This window comes from Vitis riparia, chromosome 15 (assembly GCF_004353265.1).
Source record: "Vitis riparia cultivar Riparia Gloire de Montpellier isolate 1030 chromosome 15, EGFV_Vit.rip_1.0, whole genome shotgun sequence".
Taxonomy (NCBI): Eukaryota; Viridiplantae; Streptophyta; class Magnoliopsida; order Vitales; family Vitaceae; genus Vitis; species Vitis riparia.
This window is the reverse complement of record NC_048445.1, coordinates 21,151,301-21,173,555: the sequence shown is the minus strand read 5'-3', so window position 1 is coordinate 21,173,555 and position 22,255 is coordinate 21,151,301. Positions and strand designations below refer to the sequence as shown.

At 35.2% G+C, this 22,255-nt stretch overlaps 1 protein-coding gene across 2 annotated transcripts; it reads right to left on the bottom strand.

The window, feature by feature from the left end:
• Positions 1 to 239: 239 nt before the first annotated feature.
• On the bottom strand, positions 240 to 6,200 carry LOC117932417 (putative disease resistance protein RGA4). Of its 2 annotated transcripts, none has more exons than XM_034853657.1 (3): positions 2,426 to 6,200; positions 2,281 to 2,334; positions 240 to 805 (listed from the first exon to the last, which is right to left on the bottom strand). In XM_034853657.1, exons 1-3 carry the CDS (start codon positions 5,919 to 5,921, stop codon positions 795 to 797), a joined length of 3,561 nt encoding a protein of 1,186 aa, XP_034709548.1. In that variant the 5' UTR covers positions 5,922 to 6,200; the 3' UTR covers positions 240 to 794. The 2 variants fall into 2 exon arrangements, with proteins under 2 accessions (XP_034709548.1, XP_034709547.1); XM_034853656.1 differs by having other exon boundaries at positions 240 to 815; positions 2,426 to 6,199.
• Positions 6,201 to 22,255: the final 16,055 nt, after the last annotated feature.

Sequence of the window (22,255 nt, the reverse complement as noted above, 5' to 3'; positions counted from 1 at the left end):
CGAGGGTTGTATGTTTCTTTATTTATCCTTTTCAATATATATATATATATATTTCCTTTTTAGTATAGATATCATTTCTGTGTATACATGTAATTGATTGATACATTATTTTATTCTTTTTCAGTACCATGTTGGCTACCCATTCGCCATTTTACACCACTAAGCAATTAAACTGCAATGCTGCTACAAATTTTGAGCTGCTTATGAATATATGATCAGAATTTCAAGTTCAGTTATCATCCAGGAAATCTGATGGCTATTGCATTATGCTGAAGTTAATACCAGTTTGGTACATTCTCATAAAATTATGAGTATGGTATTCTTAATCATCTGATTGGGTTACTTATATATCCTAGATTTCTATATATGTTGTGATACGTAATTTTCCTTCTTATTCTGATAAATTGCATATGACAAATTATAAGAGTACATATATAGTTCTGAATTTACTTTCTTGTGGTATCAAGGCATGCAGCGATTCTGCAGTTTTCCTTACATCAAGCATGGCAGATATTTTAAGGCAGAGGTATGGTAGTTACTAACCTCTAGAGCATGAAAGATGACTATATCAATATACTGAAGATGGTGTCGGTGAAGAGCTTCTCTGGGCTGGTCAGACCAAGGCAGTGATAGTGCTGGAAGGAAAAACGGTGGGTGGTGAGGAACGATAACCGTGTGCGTGTTGGTGGTCGATGGTGGCAGTAAGTGTGGGGACGGCTGAATCTGGCCATGACAATAGCGAGGGCATTGCTGGCTGCACTGGTGGAGGTTGTGGCGGTGACATCTTGAGCTCCTCATTCAGCTTCTGCAACGCCCTGCAAAGTATTAAATATATTCATCATCAAAATCACCATTATTAGAGGGCGCCGTTTATCAAAATCAATGCTCTAAGAATATCATCCTAGATCATGTTTAAATATTGCATTTTCATCAAACAGTATTGAGCTACCACTTAATTAAAAAGTGCAAATAGTCAAATAAAAACCCAAAAACACTGTGCCCTAGAATTTTAAGCTCACCCAAAATTTCCATGGTTTCCTTCTTTTTCTCCAACGTAACCCAACAGCGGAACAGGTTTATGGCCACGGCCAAAGACCGTGACTATAGGATATGAGGCTGTATTGATTAGAGTTTGGGTGTTTCAGATAACTGGATTACATGCTTCTACATTTGTATATTACCTTTATTGTTTTATTGATGTCTAAAAGTTGTTGTTTTAAGTGTTTGCTTTTATAACTATCTTAATGTTATTCAGTGTGAAATAAAATTATTTTTATATACCAAAAAATATTTATAAAATTATTTATTATGTTTTTTCTTCTTTTACATTATTAAGATTAAGACAAAAATATTTGAAAACTAATAATATGGGAAAAAAAAAATAGTTTAACATATTTCCATTATCCCAAAATACTATAATTTATTACAATAATAAAATTTTTGCAATCATTAACTATGTAGTTTGTAAAGAATTTGATCATTAGATAGCAATTAGAGTTTCTAATTAGATTTAGAGTGTGTTGGATAGTGATTCTAAGAGGTGTTTCCAATATTTATAATATTTAGAAATTTTCATTCTTTAAGTATTAAAAATACTAAAAACACTTTCTATAATAACTATCAAACACACTTTTAGATTTGTTAGGTTTCATTGATTATTTATTAGTTTTTATCTATTATATTTTTGGATTTATAAATTTTTATTAAAATGTGAACTCCATTGTTGAAATTAATTTATTATTTTTTAATTTTCAATTTTTTTTTTTAAAAAAAATGGTTTATAATTTTTGATATTTAAAAAAAAATTATTTAGAAATAATTGATTGTAGTGAATATTTAAAAGAGTATGAGTTATATTTTAGAATTATAATTTAAAATTTTTCACTAAAGTTATGTACGGTAAAAGCATAAATTTTAAAATTTTTTATTAAATTCATGTAAAGAAAAGAAAAAAATATATATACCATAGGAAATTGAAATTTTGAAAATTTTTACTCAACAATTTAAATTGTATTTCAAAGGGTAAAATAATTATAAAAAAATTATGTAAAGAATACAATAGAAAATAATACTGATATATTTATAATTTCATATTTTTAATCATGAATAATATTAATAAAAAATAAGTATTACTTATAAATGATAAATTCTAGAACAATTTTGCAAATAGCACTAAATATGATATATATATTTTATACTTTTTTAATAGTAATTATTCTTTGCTTGTTTGAACGCCATGTTAGGGTAAGGCAGTGTGTGTGTGTGAAACTCTGGATTTACCTTCGCGTAGCATCAAACGACGTGGTGATTGAGTAGATTCCCTTACATCAACTCCTGCATTTAAATTGTGGTTTGATGTCAAGAACTAATTAAAGTCAACTACATTCTATAGAAACTTCAACTGGAAATAGGATTAGTAGCTAACCTCTACTGCAGCATGAAAGATGAGAGTACCAATGCGCTGAGGATGGCCTTGGCTTATTAGGCGACTTCGGACCAGGACCGGGGGAGTCAGATGCTTGCATGGAGGACTTTGTGAAATCTGGGCTCGACCGAACGTTGGTGGGCGCCACCTCTAGATCAGGAATGTGCATGATCTTTGGCCAATCTGGGCCTCCTCCCTCCTTGCTGCATCTCTCCATCAGCAGTGGGCATCCTTGAATGACCAAATGTTGAAGGAAGGGGGAGACGCCTTCCTTGGGCAAGCGCTTGATTTTGGGGCAGTACTCAATATAAAGATCCGTGAGGGACGTGAGACTTGTTAGCACATCCTCGGGACCAAGGGCCTCAAGGCTGGTGCAGGAACTGATGGTCAAGCATTCAAGCGTTTTGGGGAGTCCTCCATGGGGCAACGTCGCAAGGCTGGGGCAGCTTTGAATAGACAATAGTTTGAGGAAAGTCAAACCTTGGAATGGTGCTGCTTCTTCACACAAAGACACTAGATCCTTGCAATGCCGAATGTGCAAAGACCTGAGAGAGGGAAGGTAAGGCCACTTTGGGAAGGAGGTGGCATTTGAGAAGTTGGAAATTACCAAGGAGCAAAGAGAACTGCTGTCAGGTATTTCGCCTATTAGTTTTCCACCGTGACATGATTGGTCCACTGCCAAATGCTGAAGACGTCGAAAGCAACCCGGGTTTGGGAGGGCGGTCACTAACTCACACCCAATAATCTCCACCTTCTGCGGTGCAAACACTTGTGGCAGTGCTTGCAGCTTAGGGCAAGAAACAATTTTCAATTCCAAGAGTTTAGAAAAGGAAGAATTCGCTTCATTCAAGTCTTCCAAAACAAGATTGTCAATGAGTATCAGGAACTCCAGAGATTGGGTTCCTGGGAGAACCTTGAGGGATTTGCACCTTTTGATCTTCAAATCTCTTAGCTCGGAAAAGTAGGGTAACTCTGTTAGCTTGGGGCAATCCACGATCTTGAGCGTATCAATGGAAACTTCATTAGCTTGGGAAAGTTCCTCTTGCGATTCCCCAAATACTGATAATCCCTCCAACTCCTGCATCTCTTTCAGGAACAGCCGTCGAAGGTGGGGTAAGTGGCCAATTGAGAAAAATTTGCATTTTGTGCAATGGTTCAAGGAAAGGGACACCAGATTTTGAAGCGCCTTCTCTTTCATCAAAAGAGGAAATCTGGTACCCAAGAAGCGAAAAACCAGGAGCTCTTTCAGATTTGAATGAGGCTGTAGATCTTCAAGCACCCTCTCATGAGCCTCCTCATCTTGTGGGGCAGCAACATCTCCACTCCATTCTAAAACCAGTTTTTCAAGGCTTTCTTTCTCCCTCAGCTTTGCTTCTGCTGCATTTTTCTTTGCATTCTCAAGTTTTGAGACGTGCAATGTTCCGGTCAGGTACTTCATGCCCTTCAATTCTTCAATCCCATAACCATTCTCGCAGCCAATTGGAAAAACATGCAAGTTGTGCAGACTGGTTAAGCACCCCATTCTTGGTGGCAGTTTCGTGCACTTGTACCAAAACCTTTCATCTAGCTCCAGATGTCGCAGGTTAATCAGGTTTGCAAGGTCCTTGGGCAATTCGACAAGTGAAAGACAGCCTGAGAGTCTTAGGGTTTGCAAATTGTAAAGGCTGCATAGGGTGTGGGGAAGCCCACTGATTTCTGTTTTGGAGAGGTCGAGGTAGCGCAAAAGTTCCAACTTGTCAATTGATTGGGGCAGTTCTGAGATTGGGCTTGAACTTAGATCCAACGCCCGGATGCAGGTCAAAGTCTGGAACATCTTGTCAAGGGTATTCCCCGTATTTTTCAAGTATCCACAGGGGAACAGAAGTGTGCGTAACTGCCTACATTTATCAACAATCTGTAAAACAGGCTGTTCCACGTCTTTGCCTAGCAGTGACACATGACGAGTTTTTTGAGATAGATAACATTGCTCGCCATCTTTCACTTGCCGGCAACGAGGGCCGGAAACTAGCTGTGCCAACTCGCTGATAAGATCATGCATCGTATATTGGTCACTGCCCACATCAGAAGGTTGAAAGAAGGACCTCATTAGCAACTCATCAAAATATTGACTTCCGGTTTCCTCTTGGCTTTCTTGTCCTGTGGATTGAATGAAGTCTTCTGCCATCCATAACTCGACCAAGTCCTTTTTACGAAACACATATCCCTTGGGAAATAACGAGCAGTACGCAAAGCACTGCTTTATATGAGAAGGTAGATGGTCATAACTCAGTTTTAGGGCAGGGAAAATATTGTGCTTCTCTACTTCGCAAATGTCATTCGCTGAGATATTCTGCCATTTGTTTACGTCGGTGTTGCCACGCAACAGACCTGCCATTGCCTTGACTGCCAAAGGCAAGCCTCTGCACTTGGCTACGATTTTCCAACCAATTTTTTCCAGGTTCCCCCATGTTCTGTTTGACTCCTGACTTGGTTTAAAGGCGATCCTTCTGAACAACTGCCAACAGTCATCGTCGGACAGAAGACCCAAGCGATAAGGACCTTGGTTTCCCATGATATCCGAGACTTTAGATGTTCTACTGGTAACCACAACTCTACTTCCTCTTTCCCCGTGCCTCAATACTTTCTCAAGCGGCTCCCACTCAAAGTAATTGTGAGTCCAGACATCGTCTAGGACAATCAGGAATCTTTGCCCGGACAACAATTGGACAACACGAGACTCTAGCATACTTGTCGATAAACCTCCAAAATCACAATTCAAGTGGGAGAGAGAGGTAATGATGTTTTCAAGTATTCTAGGGAAGTTAAAATTAACGGTGACACAAACCCAGATCCTCAAATCAAAATGTGGGACTGCCATAGGATGATTGAAGATCAGTTGAGCAAGAGTTGTTTTGCCCAGACCACCCATGCCAATGATGGGAATGACAGAAAAGTGGCACTCTTCTCCCTGGTCAGAATCATGGGATAGAAGCATATCTAATATCTTAGATTTATCATCTTCCCTACCAACTACATCACCTGCAAAAGAACTTGTGTAGTGTAGAGGCCGTGGGTAGGGGATCTTCGGCCTCCCAACACATTCAGATCTTAACCTTTGTGTTATTTGTGAAATCAAATCTATCCTAGCTACGATGTCCTTGATCTTATGGAAGGAAACGTTAAATTGAAGGGAAGCGTTACCTGGACATACCTGCTGCTGTTGTTTTCTTCTAGCACTCCAGTAAACTTTAGTTGAAAAAGCCCCTAATACATCTTGTGCATCAGAAGCTGCATCTTGAAGCTCTCCCAGCCAATATTCCAAGACTGGATCAGCCACTTGCAGGTCCTCCTCATCCATCAGCTCTGCTTTTATTGGGACTAGGGCTCTCCAAAGCTTTTCCAACTCATCCTTGATGCCCTCTAACGCTGGGATGTCTCCTAGTCCCATCAACAACCATATCAGAGTCATGAGACTGCTTGCGATGGGGCTGATTATAATTGAAACTGAGTCATACATGGCTTCCAGTTCTCTGTTGATTTGTGGATGACTACCTCAGGGATGTAATGAAGTTTGTGAGATCAATTCAGTTTATGTTTCCACTCTGCTATGCATATGCAAGCTAGATGGATCTACGGTGAAACTTTTACTAATCAACTTAAACATCCATGCCAAACATGTATATATCAAGTAAATGTTTAGCACCTGTACCTAAAATCTCTCCTCCAATCTTCTTCCTTTTTAAAATAAATCTTACATGTGAAAGGACAGAAATGTCCTCTTCTTCACCCTCCCATCCTCCACTCATATAAAAGCCTCACCTGTGTTTTTCTTTTCTTTCCTTTATTTTCTTCCTTCATTTCCTTCCCATCCCTTAAAAAGAAAAAAGAAAAAAATTGTTTTCAGATTTAAATAATAACAATAATAAAAATTGTTGAGAAGGATGGAAGGAAGGGGAATGAAAAAGGAAGCCAAAAAGAAAAAGAGAAAGATGTAGGATAAATTAGGGTTTTGGTAGAGGAAGAAGAAAATAAGGGTATTGTTGTCCTTTCACATTTACATTATATTTTGAAAATTTTATATATAAGAAGGGTTGAGGAGAATTTTATAAGGATGGGCAACGATTCTCCATGAATTAATCAATTTACAAGTATAATAAAATATTTGAATATATCATAAGCCATTTGTATTTAGTCCGGCTTGTAACACAAGGCATTTGTATTAGGTGGACTCTAGTGAATAGAATTGCTTTTAAAAAATGGAGATAATCGAAAATATCAGTGCATATTCGTCCTTCACTGTTGTTTGATTTGTTCAACTTCTTGTTGGGAAATAAAATATATCTTTTGTATGGAGTCCCCTAGACATATTTCTCTTATAGTAATTAATTAAGAAGTTTAGGTGGGTGGATCCACCCGCGTGCTGTGCAAGTCTCGGAGCTTAAGCGTGGAAAAGAATCCTGTCTCACTGCTTATGTCTACACTCATGAGAGCGGGAGGTCCCTATCAGTATTGTATAATGATAATGAAATATACCGAACCCACTATCAGCGCCTTTTTAAAGGCTTCACATGATGTCGAATTCCACGAAACCCACTATCATTACCTTTTCCATGGCAAAGCCAGCCATCAAGATTGTTTATTCGAACCTTTTGTATAAAGAAAATGATTATTATTTTTGACAATCTAGTGCCTCAGTTCATCAAGCACAAATTTATTATATTTTACTTTAAAATATTCTACATCACTTGATCACCAAGCAATGTATATATGGTCTGCATCATGGTACTTGTTCGAATACCGCATGCATACACACTAAGCCCCATGTGGTTAACATTAAATATTATATTTGTTTGCAGCTACGCATCCAAATGGTAGTCTTTATTTTTCAACATCTAGAATTAGAAATTCCTTATTTATAAATAGCTAATTAACTCTTCAGAAAGGTTGCACAATGCAAAGTCCCCCAACCTTCCTTTTTGGCAGGTATCACTTATTTGGCAATCACCATCTAGCATGGTATGGAAGCTATTGGGCTCACTATTTAATTCGACTACAAGGCTTTGGCTTGCTGTACTAAAACTTAGTGTCGTCTGTGAGAGCAAACAAGAAAGTATAAACTTTCCTATTGACGACACAAGTTGCTTGTAGGATGGTAAAGAGACGAGCCTCCTTCGCTCAGTTCATTGATGAAGCACTTCAGGCGCAGATGAAGATATAGCAAACAGAATACTTCTACTAGATAGACAAGTTGCTTCAGAAAATTGATTAATTTCATAGGGAAAAATGAGATGTGTGTGCAAGCAGATGCAAACCCCTCAGTTGTACAAGTTTAATTTCTAAGCTAACATCAGGCAACTACCTTCGGATACCCAAAAAATGTCCATAATCGGGTATGTTTGGTGCCAAATTGTCCTTCTCGTTTGTTGGCACATCATTCCACTATCAATTAATAGCCATCAATGGCCTAGCCAATGTTACCTCTGGTTGAACTTATCTCCACTATTGATGATCTCCATGAGATCTCTCGTATTGCGCGAAAGAGAAAGAACGTGTTGAGTGCCGTGACTTTTGTTGCTAGCCTTTGAACCCTTGATATTCTTTGTGGTTGGCGTTTAAATTATAACCTTATCTTATTTGTGCTAGCCTTTATCCCCATATAAGTGACCAAGTACCCAGGGAATTTTCCAGCCAGACCCAACACCAGAAGGCACACTTTGTTGTGTTGAGCTTCATCTAATACTTTTGGAGGATACAAATTGTTGTAGCTAGGTCGTGTAGATGGTCAAAGCCTTGTCTTACTTTTGACCAACATATCATCAGTACTTCCATCATACTAGCAATATCATGTTCGAAAATTTAGGTGACCAATCGTAGATAGGTTACACGCATTCTTACGCCTGAAGGACATGCCGTTATTGCATCGGGCCCCTACTCCTGTGATGAAAGTGGTCTTATTTTCAAAGTTCGCATCAGGCCCATGAAGGTTAGACATTTGTGCTCGGCTTTAGCTTTGAGGATGTTTGCTAACCACCGAAGATAGATCACTTCTTGTATAAAGTCAATATCTAAGAACCTGCATACCTCCTCATTTATGATTTGGTGCCTTTCTAGGGCTAGTTTTCAAGGCTTCTACTGAATGGGCCAAGCATCTGCCCATATTTAGATGAGGAATTGGCATGCAATATAGGGATCGATCCCAAATCTCAGGGTGCCCACAAAAAGATGTTCATTGTTCAAACATGATTCATGTCATATTCTGCATAAGAATAGGGATCACGTTCACATATTAAGCTTGATTTCAAAATGAAAAGCAACCTTAAACAAACCTATCATATGTTATCTCCTATATGCCAGATTTTCTCATATTTCCTTTTAGGTTTGTGATGTTACAACTATGTTTCATGACAAATGATGACCTTGAGATGCTCTCAGGACACCCTCGATGCACGGTGAAGGGTGAATTGAACTAGAAAACTAAGATTGCAAGGAGCTCCGGGAGTGTTGTCAATGTTCGACCAATAAAATATTTTGAAATGATTGAAGGGGATAGAAATATTCAAATGAGTTGAACCTAATTTTGTTGGATGTTCACTTCCTGAGGTTAAATCTGACCAAATTTCAGAATTTTGGTAGGTCATTTGTCTAGGAAGCCAATTGAAGAAAGACGAATAATGCTTCCAGCTCAAGAAGGTCCTACCAAGGGGTCCACAAGGGCGCCACATCCTACCTGCCACCCTTTATTTTAAAGAGCTCATGGTTGCAGCACATAAGTGTTCCTTTTGGTATTAAAACTTATAAAAATGGGTTGGGCCCAATGGTTTGATCAATTCCAACCCACCGTTGGATCTTGTTTCTAATTTAGTCTTTTCATTTAATTTTTCTTTAAAAAATTATGAGTAGTCATTTAGGTTGAGGAAAGGGATCCCTAGGGTATCCCTTTCCACTAGAATGACTCTTCACCCATGAAATATTCATAGTTCAAAGTAACTTGTTATTAGATTCCCTTTTATTTAATTGAAGGCTCCATTTTTATATATTTACCAATTGGAGATTAGGGGTTTCATTTAGACTATGTTTGGTTCACGAAAAATTTGAGGGAAAATGCGAGGAAAAGAAAATAAAGGAAAAATGGAAAGAAAGAAAAAGTGAAAAAAAAATAAAAAATACGTTTAAACTCAATGAATTATTTTTATATATTTCTTCAAACTCATTTTACTTATTTCCTACTATTATATAAAGATTAAATAATTTTAAAATATATAAATTTTAATTATATTTTATTTTCTTTTGTATTTTCCATGGTGAAACCAAACATGAGAAAATTATTTTCCTTAACATTTTTTTTCTTCTTTACTACTTTCCACGAACCAAACATAACCTTAGGGTATTCCAAGCACTTAATAGGGAAACCATTTTGACTTGGAACAACGATAATTGAGCCCTTAAGGCTGCAATTTGGTAAATAGATGAGATATTGGAAGTTATTAAATATCCTTAAATTTTGTACTTTTGAAAAGTGGAATCAAAGGTCCTTCTAGGGTATGCCAAGCACTTAATAGGGACACCATTTTGACTTGGAATAACCTTATTTAACCCTTAAAATTACAATTTGCAAAATCATCAATATTTTAGGAAGAATTGAACATTATGTTTGGAAATCCAATTAATTAGATAATACCTTTGACATAAATTTAAGTGCTTTTATTGAAAATATTCCAACTAAAGGAACCTTTAGGTATCTTAGTTAAGATAGTAAAAGTTGAGGTCATTCCATGGTGAGAAGGGAAAACCCAAAGGATCTTTCCTTTCCTCAACAATTTGTTACATTAGTTAAGAAGTGTTAACTAATTCTTATTTTCACAAAACAACTTTTCAACAATCTTATTGCTTAAAGCAAGATCTAAGAAAGTGTTTTCCATAAAAATTCATCCTTCATTCTTTGAATCTCTCTACTACATTTGAATACCCAGATCTCTTCCCTGGGTTTGGCATCTAATTCAATGGGTTCTTTTTCAAGCTACAATTGCATCCTTACACTTGAGAAAATGCTAGATTACTTGCACAATACTTGGATGTGATCAAATCATCAACTAAGGATTAATATGTTCTTTAGGGTCAAAAGAGATCCTATCATCCCTAGTCTATTTGGGTTTATCCTCCAAAAAGATATAGACTGTAGGAGATCTACAACTAGTAACTTTACGGGTTCCCTAAGGCTTTCCCTTGAGATATCAGTTAATTGTTATTTGATTTATACGCCTTAGACACTTAATGAGTTTTACCCTATTTGTTGTCTAACCAATTTTAGAGCTATGTTACAATATACCCAAGCCTCTATCTAGTCTCTGTAGATTTCCCACATTCCTTGAGAGGTTGGGAATTTCAAAGTGTGATGGTGACTTGAAGGATTAACCCTTATGTATCTAAGGTTGCCCCATGATGGTGTTGTACAATGCAAATATATCCATGATAGAGAATTGAGTCATGATTTTGATAAGCCTAGCTTAGACAAGCAAAATGATCTATCTAATGGAACTTTATCCAACCCTATGAGTAAGTCTCACCTAGAAACAACTCACTCTCACCTAATTGTATTTGCCATAGGCGGATCAATAGAACATTTCGATTAAGCTTCATAAGTGATTAACATGTAATTTATGTCATAGCCTAACACCCTAAGGGTAATGACTAAGAGATCCTAATGAGCAACCACATACTTCTCAAGCCCTCTTTTGAGAAGCATATGGTATGCTAATAAGTATTCACTACTTCTCTCAGGGTGGTAAGAACTTCCATTACCATCGTTGTTTACCATTTTAGTATCTAAACACTTTATCAGGATGCTCCTAGGTTCAATATGGTGACACCATAGGTTGGTCAGGAGTTGGATCAAGGGGTGGTGTCCTCGTGCTCTTGCCTACCTTCTTTACATATTCGTGTATTTACTCTTACTTCAAGAGTGGCTCAACCAATTTCTTAAGGTTTCATCAATCATTTATCAAATGTCTCCTTTATTCACAATATTCATAATTATGGGACTTGTCTTGCCACTATCTTTTCCTATGATTGTCACTTCTTCAATCTCTTCTTCTTAATAGGTTTTGTCTAATTGCTTGTCTCCTTTGGGTTTTGCCTTATTTCTCCTTTGATCTTCAAGGCTAAGGGGATTCACGATTGTGATTAACTTGGAGGATGAAACCCAAAAGTCCTCCATTAATACAAAATAGTTCCAAACTTTAGTGAACAAGGAATCTTTCATTTTGGGTATTCTATTAGTGAGGGAACAAAACAACCTAGAAATAGATGTTAACCCATTATTAAAGGCTACTATTGATACAACTTCATTGTAACCTTCCAACTAGGCTATTTTAAAGATAAATCATCAAATGTAGCTTCTCAACGTCTCATTTGAGGCCCTCCTCATCTTAAAGAGGCTAATGTCATTCCTAAGGTTTCAAAGTCGATGACCAACTCTGAGGAAGCTAATGGAACCAAGAAGATGATCCTTATAGGCTAGAAAGAAATATTTTGAACAAAAATTGTTTGCTCTCTTTTTCTAATAGTATCATCTATTTAAAGTGCATGAAATGGTCAAATAGGCCTCTAGTCTTGTTTTTCAGTTTCCTATGTAAATAGAGTTGTTGCTAATTTGCTATGCTTCATACCGTTATGAGGGTGATGAAATCTATTGTAGGGAATTTTAGATTACTCAGTTCCTTTTCTCATGATTAGATTAGGTGCATGATTTTCTTCTTAGGCCTATAAATCCTAGTTATGGAAGCAAAAGATATAGTTTTAAGCATAAAAATCTAATTTTTTGGTTTTGAAAACATTACCTCTAATTTAGACATTTCCAAATCAATTCTTTTTGGTGAAGATGAAGCTTGAAGTCTTTGGACGTCTCAAACACCTAAGATCTTCTGTTGGATGACTCTTCCTTGTTTCTTAGCACTCAAACAGTAGGAAGGTTTAAGACAGTAGAGGTTAGAGCATTCTCTTCTCTTTGGATGGTGGAAGATGACTAACTTGAAACCCTAACCCCTAAGGGGTTTTTTCATAAGGCTTTAAACTAGGCTTCAGTGAGTTAAGCCCATATGGGCTTGGGTTACTTAATTTAGCCCGAAATAGGTCCTAATTAATTAATTAACAAATCCAAAGATGTTATTCACTAACCTTGCATAATTACCAAAACACCCTTATGCACATAAGTGAACCAAGAGCTGATCCAACTCATATAGACCATGCCAACAAGGTATATGAGTTTGAATAGGGACAACTCAAACCTGTAGGACATTATTGGCTCCTTCATAATCCAATTCTAAAGTTGATTCAACACCCTTCTATAGAATCAACTACACTCCAATACCCTATGAAAATAACAATGAGATACTAAGTGCTTAGGTTTACGACTTACTATCCATTGCATTTAGTTTCTCCATGAACTGGTGTCCAGAGTATAGTTAATGTGAAAACTATTTATCTTTCAAGACTACCTCTACTATCCTTGAGTTATAGATCCTCCTATTGTGAGATCAATTAACATATCTTAGCTCTCTAAGATCTTATGTCAAGTTTCACTTAAGGAAATACTATGTCCCTAATTTACATGAGCACACCTTCTTAAGATCACCTAATGAGACACCATATCTCAATCTCATGAGATATCATTGTACATCTATTGAGAATGCATATTACTACTGGTTTGCATCAATAGTGATCCAATTTATAAAGAATATAAGACCACTATAGGATCTCATTCGTAGGTCAAAGTCATTGCTAACTTAGACATAAGTTCAGTATTCTCTCAAGGTTGAGAGATAACACAATGAAGTAGCTTAGTAAATTCATGACTACTTGATAACCTTATGGTATTATTGGGTTGAGCTCCTAAAAGTAAGACATGATGTAACAACGTTAGATTTTGATATCCCTAGTTTATCCCCTTGTATGCATTGACATTAATTTGAGCATTCAACCCATATCTCTTACATTATATATGAGTTAGGTGCATTAGGAGTTGCATAGAAGATATAAGTCATGGATCTCTTATAAGTAGATAATTTGTTTACAGTCAATTCATGGATTTGGGCAATCCAATAAAGGATGTAGTGCACTACCTCCTAATTAGAGGGATGGCTTGTCTTGGCCATCAGGATGGGTTTCCCATATTGAGTGCACTCATATATGTGATGCATATTGGACAGGATCTACAATGAATCATGACCTAAGACTATCAATTTTCATGATTCACCAACTTACCATTCTGCATGGACTCTCAATCTTGAAAGGATATTAAGCTTATGCCAAGGTTAACAAGAGGCTTTAACCTATGGGTGAGACTTTAAAGTGGTCACATATCCTTATGGATTGGGTCACTTTTAGTGAAGGCTAGTGACGATAAGTATTCTTAGAAAAGACACTATGATATCTCATGAGATTGAAACAATGTGTCTCTTTGAGTGATCCAAAGGACATGTGATCTAGAAGACTAAATCTGTAACTCAAGGATTGGAGAGGAATCTTAATAGGTGATAGCACTACCTTTTTATATTACAAACACCAATTCATGGGGAGTTTGAATGTAATAGGTGATAAGTCATAGACCTGAGCTTCATCTCATTACTATTACATGGTGTACTAGAGTGCAGTTGATTATCTTTAATGGAATGTTAAATCAACTTCAAAATTAGATTATGAGGGATTCAATACTCCTATGGGTCCTAGTGGTCCCTATTTTGAGCTCATATACCATGATAGCAAAATTTATGAGGGTTGGATTGACTCTAAGTTTACTTTTCTGCATAAGGGTGTTTTGGGAATTACACAAGGTTGCATAGGGGATAATGAGCAAAGTCTCAAGATTGAATTAATTAACTAATTAGATGGCTCTATGTGGTTAATAAATCAATTAGAACTCGTTTTAGGCTAAATTAAGCGACTCAAGCTTTGGTGGAGTTAAGTCACTCAAGTCTAGTAGCGAAACCCTATAAATACCCCCTTAGGGCTTTGAGTTTTCCATCACTTTTCAGAGATTTGTATTTCACTTTTATAGATAGATAGAGAGTCAAAGCTTCCTCTTTTCCATTATCCTCTCTTTAGAGTACCAAGATCATGGTTAGAGTCATCGAGCAAAAGATATTAGGTGTACGAGACCTCTAGTGTTTTGAGGCATTTTCTTCACCTCACGGATTTGATTTAAGGATATCCAAATTCTTGGGTGTATGAAACCTCCAAATCATTCATCCATGTTCTTCATCATGAAGAATTAATTTAGGAATCAAGGAATGATTACCATCTTCTCCAGTTAATTATTCTAAATGTTTTTTTTATTGACATTGTTTCTGCTAGAATAGTTTCTAGAGAAGCTTAGGATAGATTTGCATATACCTATTTGATCCAGGGTTTCATAACGGAGAAATCCAAGGTTCCCAACAATTGGTATCAAAGCCCTAAGATGAGTTTTGCATGTTAGATCTGTTATAGAGTGTGTTAATTTTGTTTTGCGAGATATTTTGGTTCATCCCATGGCCCTAGGGATTAATGCATGGATAATTAATTTTTTATATGAATTTAATTTGATGGTTGTAATATGATGGTTATAATAATGTTGAATTGTTTGTTTTCTAGAATGTGTTGTAAGCTTTGTGTTTAATAGCATAGGATTTTTCTTGATTGTAAAAATATCTTTTTTATTAGATTTGTTGTAAAATCCTTTATTGGAGTATCATATTTTTATTGTAAAAATCTAGTTTTTATCAACTTTGTAACCCATGGAAGGCATGAAAGAAATCTAAGAGGTCAATCATGGCTATCATGACTCCTTCTTCGGCCAAGGTAAGTTTTTGGTGGAGAAAACAGTAGAAATTTGCAAAAGAAGTAGCCTTGGGTGTGCATGAAATGGATGCAACACTCAAGCATTGAGATTAGCACTCGAATGGCTAGAGTGCTTGGGCGGTCACTTATAGCACTTGAGTCGCTTGAGTGGTCGAGCAGTGCTTCAAACAAAGGTAACCTACTTCCAATGGTCCTTAAAATCTTTGAGTGGTCAAGTGCTAGTGATAGCAGATTGGCGGTAAGAAAAAGGTGACAACATAGAAAGGGACTGTCTTAATTGGGATTTTGTAATAGACTTGGGTTTTATTTTATTTTATTTTATAACTAACCCTATTTTTTGGTTGTAGGACTATTTTTGTCATTTTGATCTTTATCCAAATTTAATTACCAACTGTGCAACAAGATTCCTAAGGCCATGGAAATTATTATTTCAATTTCCTTTTATGCTTGGTATGCCATTTTGTATAAAATATAGCATGTGAATATTTTGGTATTCTACATAATATATATATATAATGAGATTAAAGAAAAATTATGAAAGATAAGAAATAGATTTAAACTTTGCAAATTTTTTTGTCATTCATTTATATTTGGTATACAAACAATGTATGGATTTCAAAAATATGTGCATAAGTTTTCATTTGGATACATTTTTTATTTTTGGTGTAATAGTAACTTTTATATAAGATATAAGAATTCTTAAACCCAATTATTTAAAAGGTAAAAGTTTTTAAACTTATTTTAAAAAATTGAGGTATAAAACAAGTTTGGGTTTATAACTACACTTTACCCCCTAACCTATAATGTGTTTTGCATATTGGCTCATCAAGTTTAAAATCGAGTAATGTACCCTTCATGTTTTATAATTACATGCAATGTACATTGTTTGAGTGATGATGTTACATTTTTTGGACGAAACACGCATGCGCTCTCTATTGTTGCATGGAGGGTGAGAGTTCTTCCGGATAGAATCCTAGCGGTTAAACCCACTTCGTCCTACTAGATCCGCTTCCTCCTACACCAAGGGATGTCCGGATCGGAATTCGAGCACGCCTTTTCGAAGATTAGGTTAGAGAGTTGGTTAAGCAAGAGAAGAACTTCTTTGGAAAGAAATCGGCATACCTTTCCTAGATTGTGCATGACTATTTATCCTTGTTCACGTGTAACGCTTTTTCAAGCTTCTTAATTACACCTTAATTGTACTTGATTGTGCGTTATTATGATATTGATTGTTGGTGCATAATGGTTGTCTTGCTTTGATGAGCCTCAAATACTAGAATTTGTCCTTGTAACGGCTGCGACTACAATCATGGCTTATGCATGATGCGCAATTAACATTTGAAGCCGATTTAATGCTTGGAGGTTAGTCAGGTTCCACTCTCACTGTCACTATTTAGGATCGTTCGTCTTCATCTTGGATCTAGACGGACTATCCACTCAGCCTTAGGTCCTCCTTCTTAATGGCAACAAATGTGGACGATTGAGGGGATGGTCAAATAGTGAGGGGCCAATACTCTCCACGTGATTAAGGGAAAAATGGTCATTTTCATTTAAAGTGAGGACAAAAGGGTACTATCATTTTAAAACCCTAACCTCCAGCCCTCCTCTCCCTCGTTGATCATTCCTCCTAGTTGCTACTGTTGAATCCCCAACCCAAAGCCCTAGAATCTCAAGGAAGTTAATGAAGGGCTTTTCTATCTCCACTATATTCACCTCTCTCATCCTTCTAAAAACCTAATTCAGAGTCACTGTTGGATTTTTCAATTCAATTTATGGAATTTTCTTGAATAAAGGTTGTGGTGGTGTGGATTGATGCTATTTTTTTTTTTATTGAATTGCTTGTTTTGGATGTGAGTGTGTTGATTGATTGGGAATTCGTCGAATTTTAAAAGAGTTGGGGTTTGATTCTTTGCATGTTGTTGGTTTGAATTGTTTTTTGTTTTGGATTGGGTTTTGGTAATGTTATGTTCGGTTGCAGAGAAAAAAGTAAGGTTATGAGAAGGAAAAACGATTTTGTGAATTAAGGTTAGCTTTTGAATTTATTATGCTCAACTCAGCTAAATGATTGTATGAGTTTTTGTTTGAGTTTGTTGCTATGTTTTTCTTTGGAAAATCGTAGGAGGAAATCTTATTAGATTTCAAACTTAATTTTTTTTTTCATTTCTTTTGGTAAATTCCAATTTTGATTTGGAAACTGGATGAATTAATGTTGGATTTAGATGTGTAGGATTAAAACTTGGGGGTAGGTTTTCAAATTATTTTTATTGAATTTAGATTTTGTTGAATTGAAGAAACAGAGTTCTGATAAGGATGCCACTTTACATCCATCTCCAATTGCTATGACTTCAAATGAATTTGATGCTCGACTGAACAAGTTACTGATCTCTCATTTGAAAAACCCTAGTTTAACACTTGAGAAGATTGTGGAAGCATTGAGATTAGCTGCTAAAGCTACAGCTAAGGCGATTAGGGCTACTACTAAAGAGAAGGCTACAATTGTAAAGAGAAAATGACCCTTTTGTCCTTAATCACATGGAGAGCACATGCGCTTTCCATTAAAAAAAATGTAACACCATCACTCAAAAAATACTCATTGCATATAATCATAAAGCATGGAGGGTACATTGCTCGATTTTAAACTTGAGGGGGCAATGTGCAAAACACGGTATAGGTTGAGGGGGTAAAGTGTAATAAACCAAAAAAGTTTTATCACCCCAAATTTTAAAATTGCTAAAAGTGAATATTTTTAAAAAAGTAAAATAAAGATATATATATATATATATATATATATATATATATATATATAAGATGTTATATTTTTATATAAAAAATTTTATTTAAAAAAAAAACATGAAGTTCATTTAAACATATTTTATTTATTAAATTATTTTTTTTTCTTTTTTTCTTTTTTACTATAAATAAATAATTGGGGAATTATGGCTTCCTTTTAGTCTTTATGCTGTGGAGATGTTGTTGGTTTTTCCATCAATTAAGAGTTTGATATATTTTAGGAATCCTTGTCCCACAAGGATTATGATTTGATAATTTGATATATATTACGAGTCCTTATTCCACAAGGATTATGAATTTTTTTTGTCTTGGGGTCCATAAGTCTAAGTCCTTTGGTCATGATGTGCAAGAATGATTTTAATAAGAGTGGTTGGTGTAGCTTTAGTCAATCTTTATATTTTTAGCCAATCTTAATGGCTTTAACCAATTTGTGTGGAGAACGTTCTCCCAATTTGATTTTATAATTTTGATTTGAAGATTAATGGATTGATCATCATTGTGGTGGATGTAGATTAGGCATCCTTACCAAACCTTGTAAATATTGTATTTCTCTTTTATTTCTATTTCTCTTACATATTATGGGCTACCTAGTTTGTAATTTGTTTGGTGCTTTTGGAAGTCCTATGGGATTAGGCCAAAGCACAACAAATTGGTATAAGAGCTTCCATTGACACAACAAGTGGTGTCAAAGTACTGGTTTTAGGGTTAGTTCGAGATTATTGATCATTTTTTTTATTGTGCTGACTAAAATAAAATGATAAAGATTTCATCAGTTAAAATTACATTTACTAATGGAAAATTTTTTATGGGGATATTTGATGAGACTAATAATAATTTTGGAATATTGCAATGCAAGGTGTTAGATATATTGTGTCAACAAAAACAAGATTTGGATATTTTGCTTTGGAAGAAAAACCTGAAGATATGGATGATAAGGAATGGGCAGGGTCAATTGTTAGGCTTATAGATTTGATCGCAGATAGCAGGGCCAAGAAGAGAGATCTGCACACTTGCTCGAATTTTTTATATGATAAAGGGTGATATACCTTCTTTCTTCATATAGTAGAGGGTGATGTACCTTCTTCCTATTGTTTGGACTTGGTAATATCTTGCAAATTTGAACACCCTTGGGTGTACAAAATCTAAAAGCCCATTTGGGGGAGATGATAACTAGTTCGCTTGTTAGAGAATATTTTAAATTTTGGAAGCATTTGTATAAAAAGCACATTTGAAGGAGATGATAGTTAGTTTATGTGTTAGACAATGTTTTGAACTTTGGAAGCATTTGGAGGTGATTATAGATAGAGTGCGTTTGGTAGTGATTTTAAAAAGTGTTTCCAACTTTTCTAATACTTGAAAAATTAAAATTTCTTAGAGTCTGTTTGGTAATGACTCTAGGAAACACTTTTAATATTTTTAATACTTGAAATTTTTTATCATTTAATTGTTAGAATGATTAAAAACGTTTTTTTAGAATCACTACCAAACACACTCTTAGTGTTATAAAGGTTAAAAATACTTTTTAAAATCACTACCAAACACACTTTTAGTTCACTTGTTTTAAAATGTTTTGAATTTTGGAAGTTGGAAGATGATCAGTAATTTCTCCGAGGTGGAGATTTGTTGGTTTTTTTTTTTTTTAAGAAAGCAATACTTATAAAAGGTGCATAGAACTAATTTCCAAAAGGCTTCCAAGAAATAAATTCTGGAATTCTATCTCACAATAAGAACTTAGCTAATGATCAACTTCTTTGAATATATCCTCTTGCTTTACTACAAGATACAAATGCCTTGTCAAGTGAAAAAGGGTTATACTTCACTGGAAGCTGTATTATTATCTGTTTCCCGATGTTTATTACTGTGTTGATCTTTCCTTATATAAAGTAATGATCTGGAACACATGCTCTATACATTTCAGCTTTAATACTTGATGTGTTCTCTAATGTAGCCTTGTTGAAAACAGGAAAGTCAAATAGTTCTGTTATTAAATGAAACCAACAGCACTTTTGAAAGCTCTGGAAGAGCTCATATGCTGGTTGTGCAAGTCACTGACCTTCCATTTGTTTCTATTCCAAGATCAACCAGTTTAAACTATTGGAAGTTGCATGAACTAAAGGTATATCCTTGTTGTATTTGTTGAACTTACCCAAATTTCTTAGGGTGAGTAACTTATAAGAAGACCAAACTATTTTGTAGGATTTTACACCTAAATACAATTGCAAACTCTTGTCAATATCGTAGTTCTGATATACTTTCGTAATCATTTTGTTCTGTCTTATCTTTAAAGTCCTTAGCTTTAGAAATAGGCCATCTTTATTCAGTTCATAACCATAAATAAGTTTTAGTAATTTTATAAAATTTAAGACTATATTTGGTTCCTAGAAAATTTGAGGAAAAATATAAGAAAAAGAACATACAAAGGAAAAACAGAAGGAAAGAAAAAATGAAGGAAAACAAAAAATAGATTAAAAATCGATAAATTATTTTTATTTATTACTTCAAACTCATTTTGCTTATTTTAACTCATTAATATAAAGATTAAATAATTTAAAAATACATAAGTTTTTAACTAGTTTTAATTATATTTAATTTTTTATTTATATTTTTCATAGGACAACCAAACATCAAAAAATCATTTTCCTTTATATTTTTTTTTCCTTAATATTCTCCAGGAACCAAACATAACCTAAGTATCTATTAAAATTTAGTAATCCTTTTTTCTGAGTTTTTTCTCCTCGTACTAATCGGTAAAGAAAATATTGTTATGATTGCTTGAATCCGATAATAAAGGAACTTCTCTTGCTATCAACGATTCTCCCTTGGTGTCACATAGATAAACATAGTGAATCAATCTCTCAACAAAAACCGTTTGGCTTAGTTTACACAATTAAGTTTTCTATTTTTCTAGAAACCCAACCAATGATGTATGGAAAGACAGTGAGCCAAGTCAAAAAGCAAAAATGAAACCATTTAACAAAAGATTTCCTAAATCAGGATCTCCAACACATTCATAATCATCACAACAAAAAAACCTCAATGTAATCATCAGAGAAAATTTGAATCCGATCAACTTGCCTTTTGAATAGATTGATGAAAATTAGTTTTTCCACCATCCAATGAAAAAGAGCCTTATTGCTACCTAACCAGGATATCTCGTTTGCTTCTCAAGGGCATGTTATGGGTCCTTTAACTTTGGAAAACATTCAATGACTTCAACCGTATTCCAAGACGTTTTTAAGCATTAACAATAAGTAGGTGGACGTGAAAGTAATGTGAAACTGGATTGAGCGTCTTAAAATGCAGCTTATGATTTACATGATGCAACCAGGTATCACGGGATAAAGGAACAGCTTTCGGCCAAATACAAAGGTTTGATCAGATTAGAATAAGGGCAGTGTTTTGACGATTTCTCCTATGAGGCATAATTAATTGCAGAGCATGTGTCATCATCATGTAACCACTCTCGCATTAGCCAGCCAATCGGTCGAGTACTTCAAACCAAAATGAACCTGCTGCCATGTATGAACGGAAATTGATTTCAAAGTCATTGAGATTCTTTGTGTTATATAATAATAATAGTGGAGGGATGCTTTACCAAGTATTCTTTAAACAACACCATTGTGGGTCTTCCTCTTCCTCTTCTCCATGTGCAAACAACCACCATAAGACTTAAAAAAATATGAAAATTAATGTTAGTAAAAGAATAATGACATAAGATAGTGTCGTTGTGACACAAGTAAATTTGAGGGTATACCCCACACGTCATCTATTTGTTAATTGAATTTCATAAACAAATTTCTTTGGACCACATTTCATTGACAAATGAGGGCTATTGCGTGTTGGAAACCATCATCCACCGGCCTTCCACTTGCCTCGCTTTCTTTTTCCTTCTTTTTTCCCCACTTGTTTACTTTTTAAATTTAAATAGTTAGCATCGGAAACTCATCCCTCCAAAGACAGTCTCAATTTCCATCCAACATTCGAATTTTCTTTGGTTTTGGCCCAAGAATGTTTGCACCTTCTCTTCTAAGTCTTGTTGCTTCCATAGCGAGGTTATCTCCATTGCTTGTTAAAGGGATCTTACGTACGGTTCCTTGCCTTCAAGGATGACTTAGAAAAACTTTCAATACCTTAATCATAATATAGAAATGTTAGGAAGTGTCCCAAATTTCAAAGTAGTAAAGATTCTTTTTTCTATAAATAATATTTCCTAAGTTAATTTATTAT

Coding starts and splice junctions, on each gene's coding strand:
- LOC117932417 (XM_034853656.1), bottom strand. CDS start 5,921: ATGTATGACTCAGTTTCAATTATAATCAGCCCCATCGCAAGCAGTCTC. Junction 2,335..2,425: donor TCTTTCATGCTGCAGTAGAG/GTTAGCTACTAA, acceptor ATTTAAATGCAG/GAGTTGATGTAAGGGAATCT.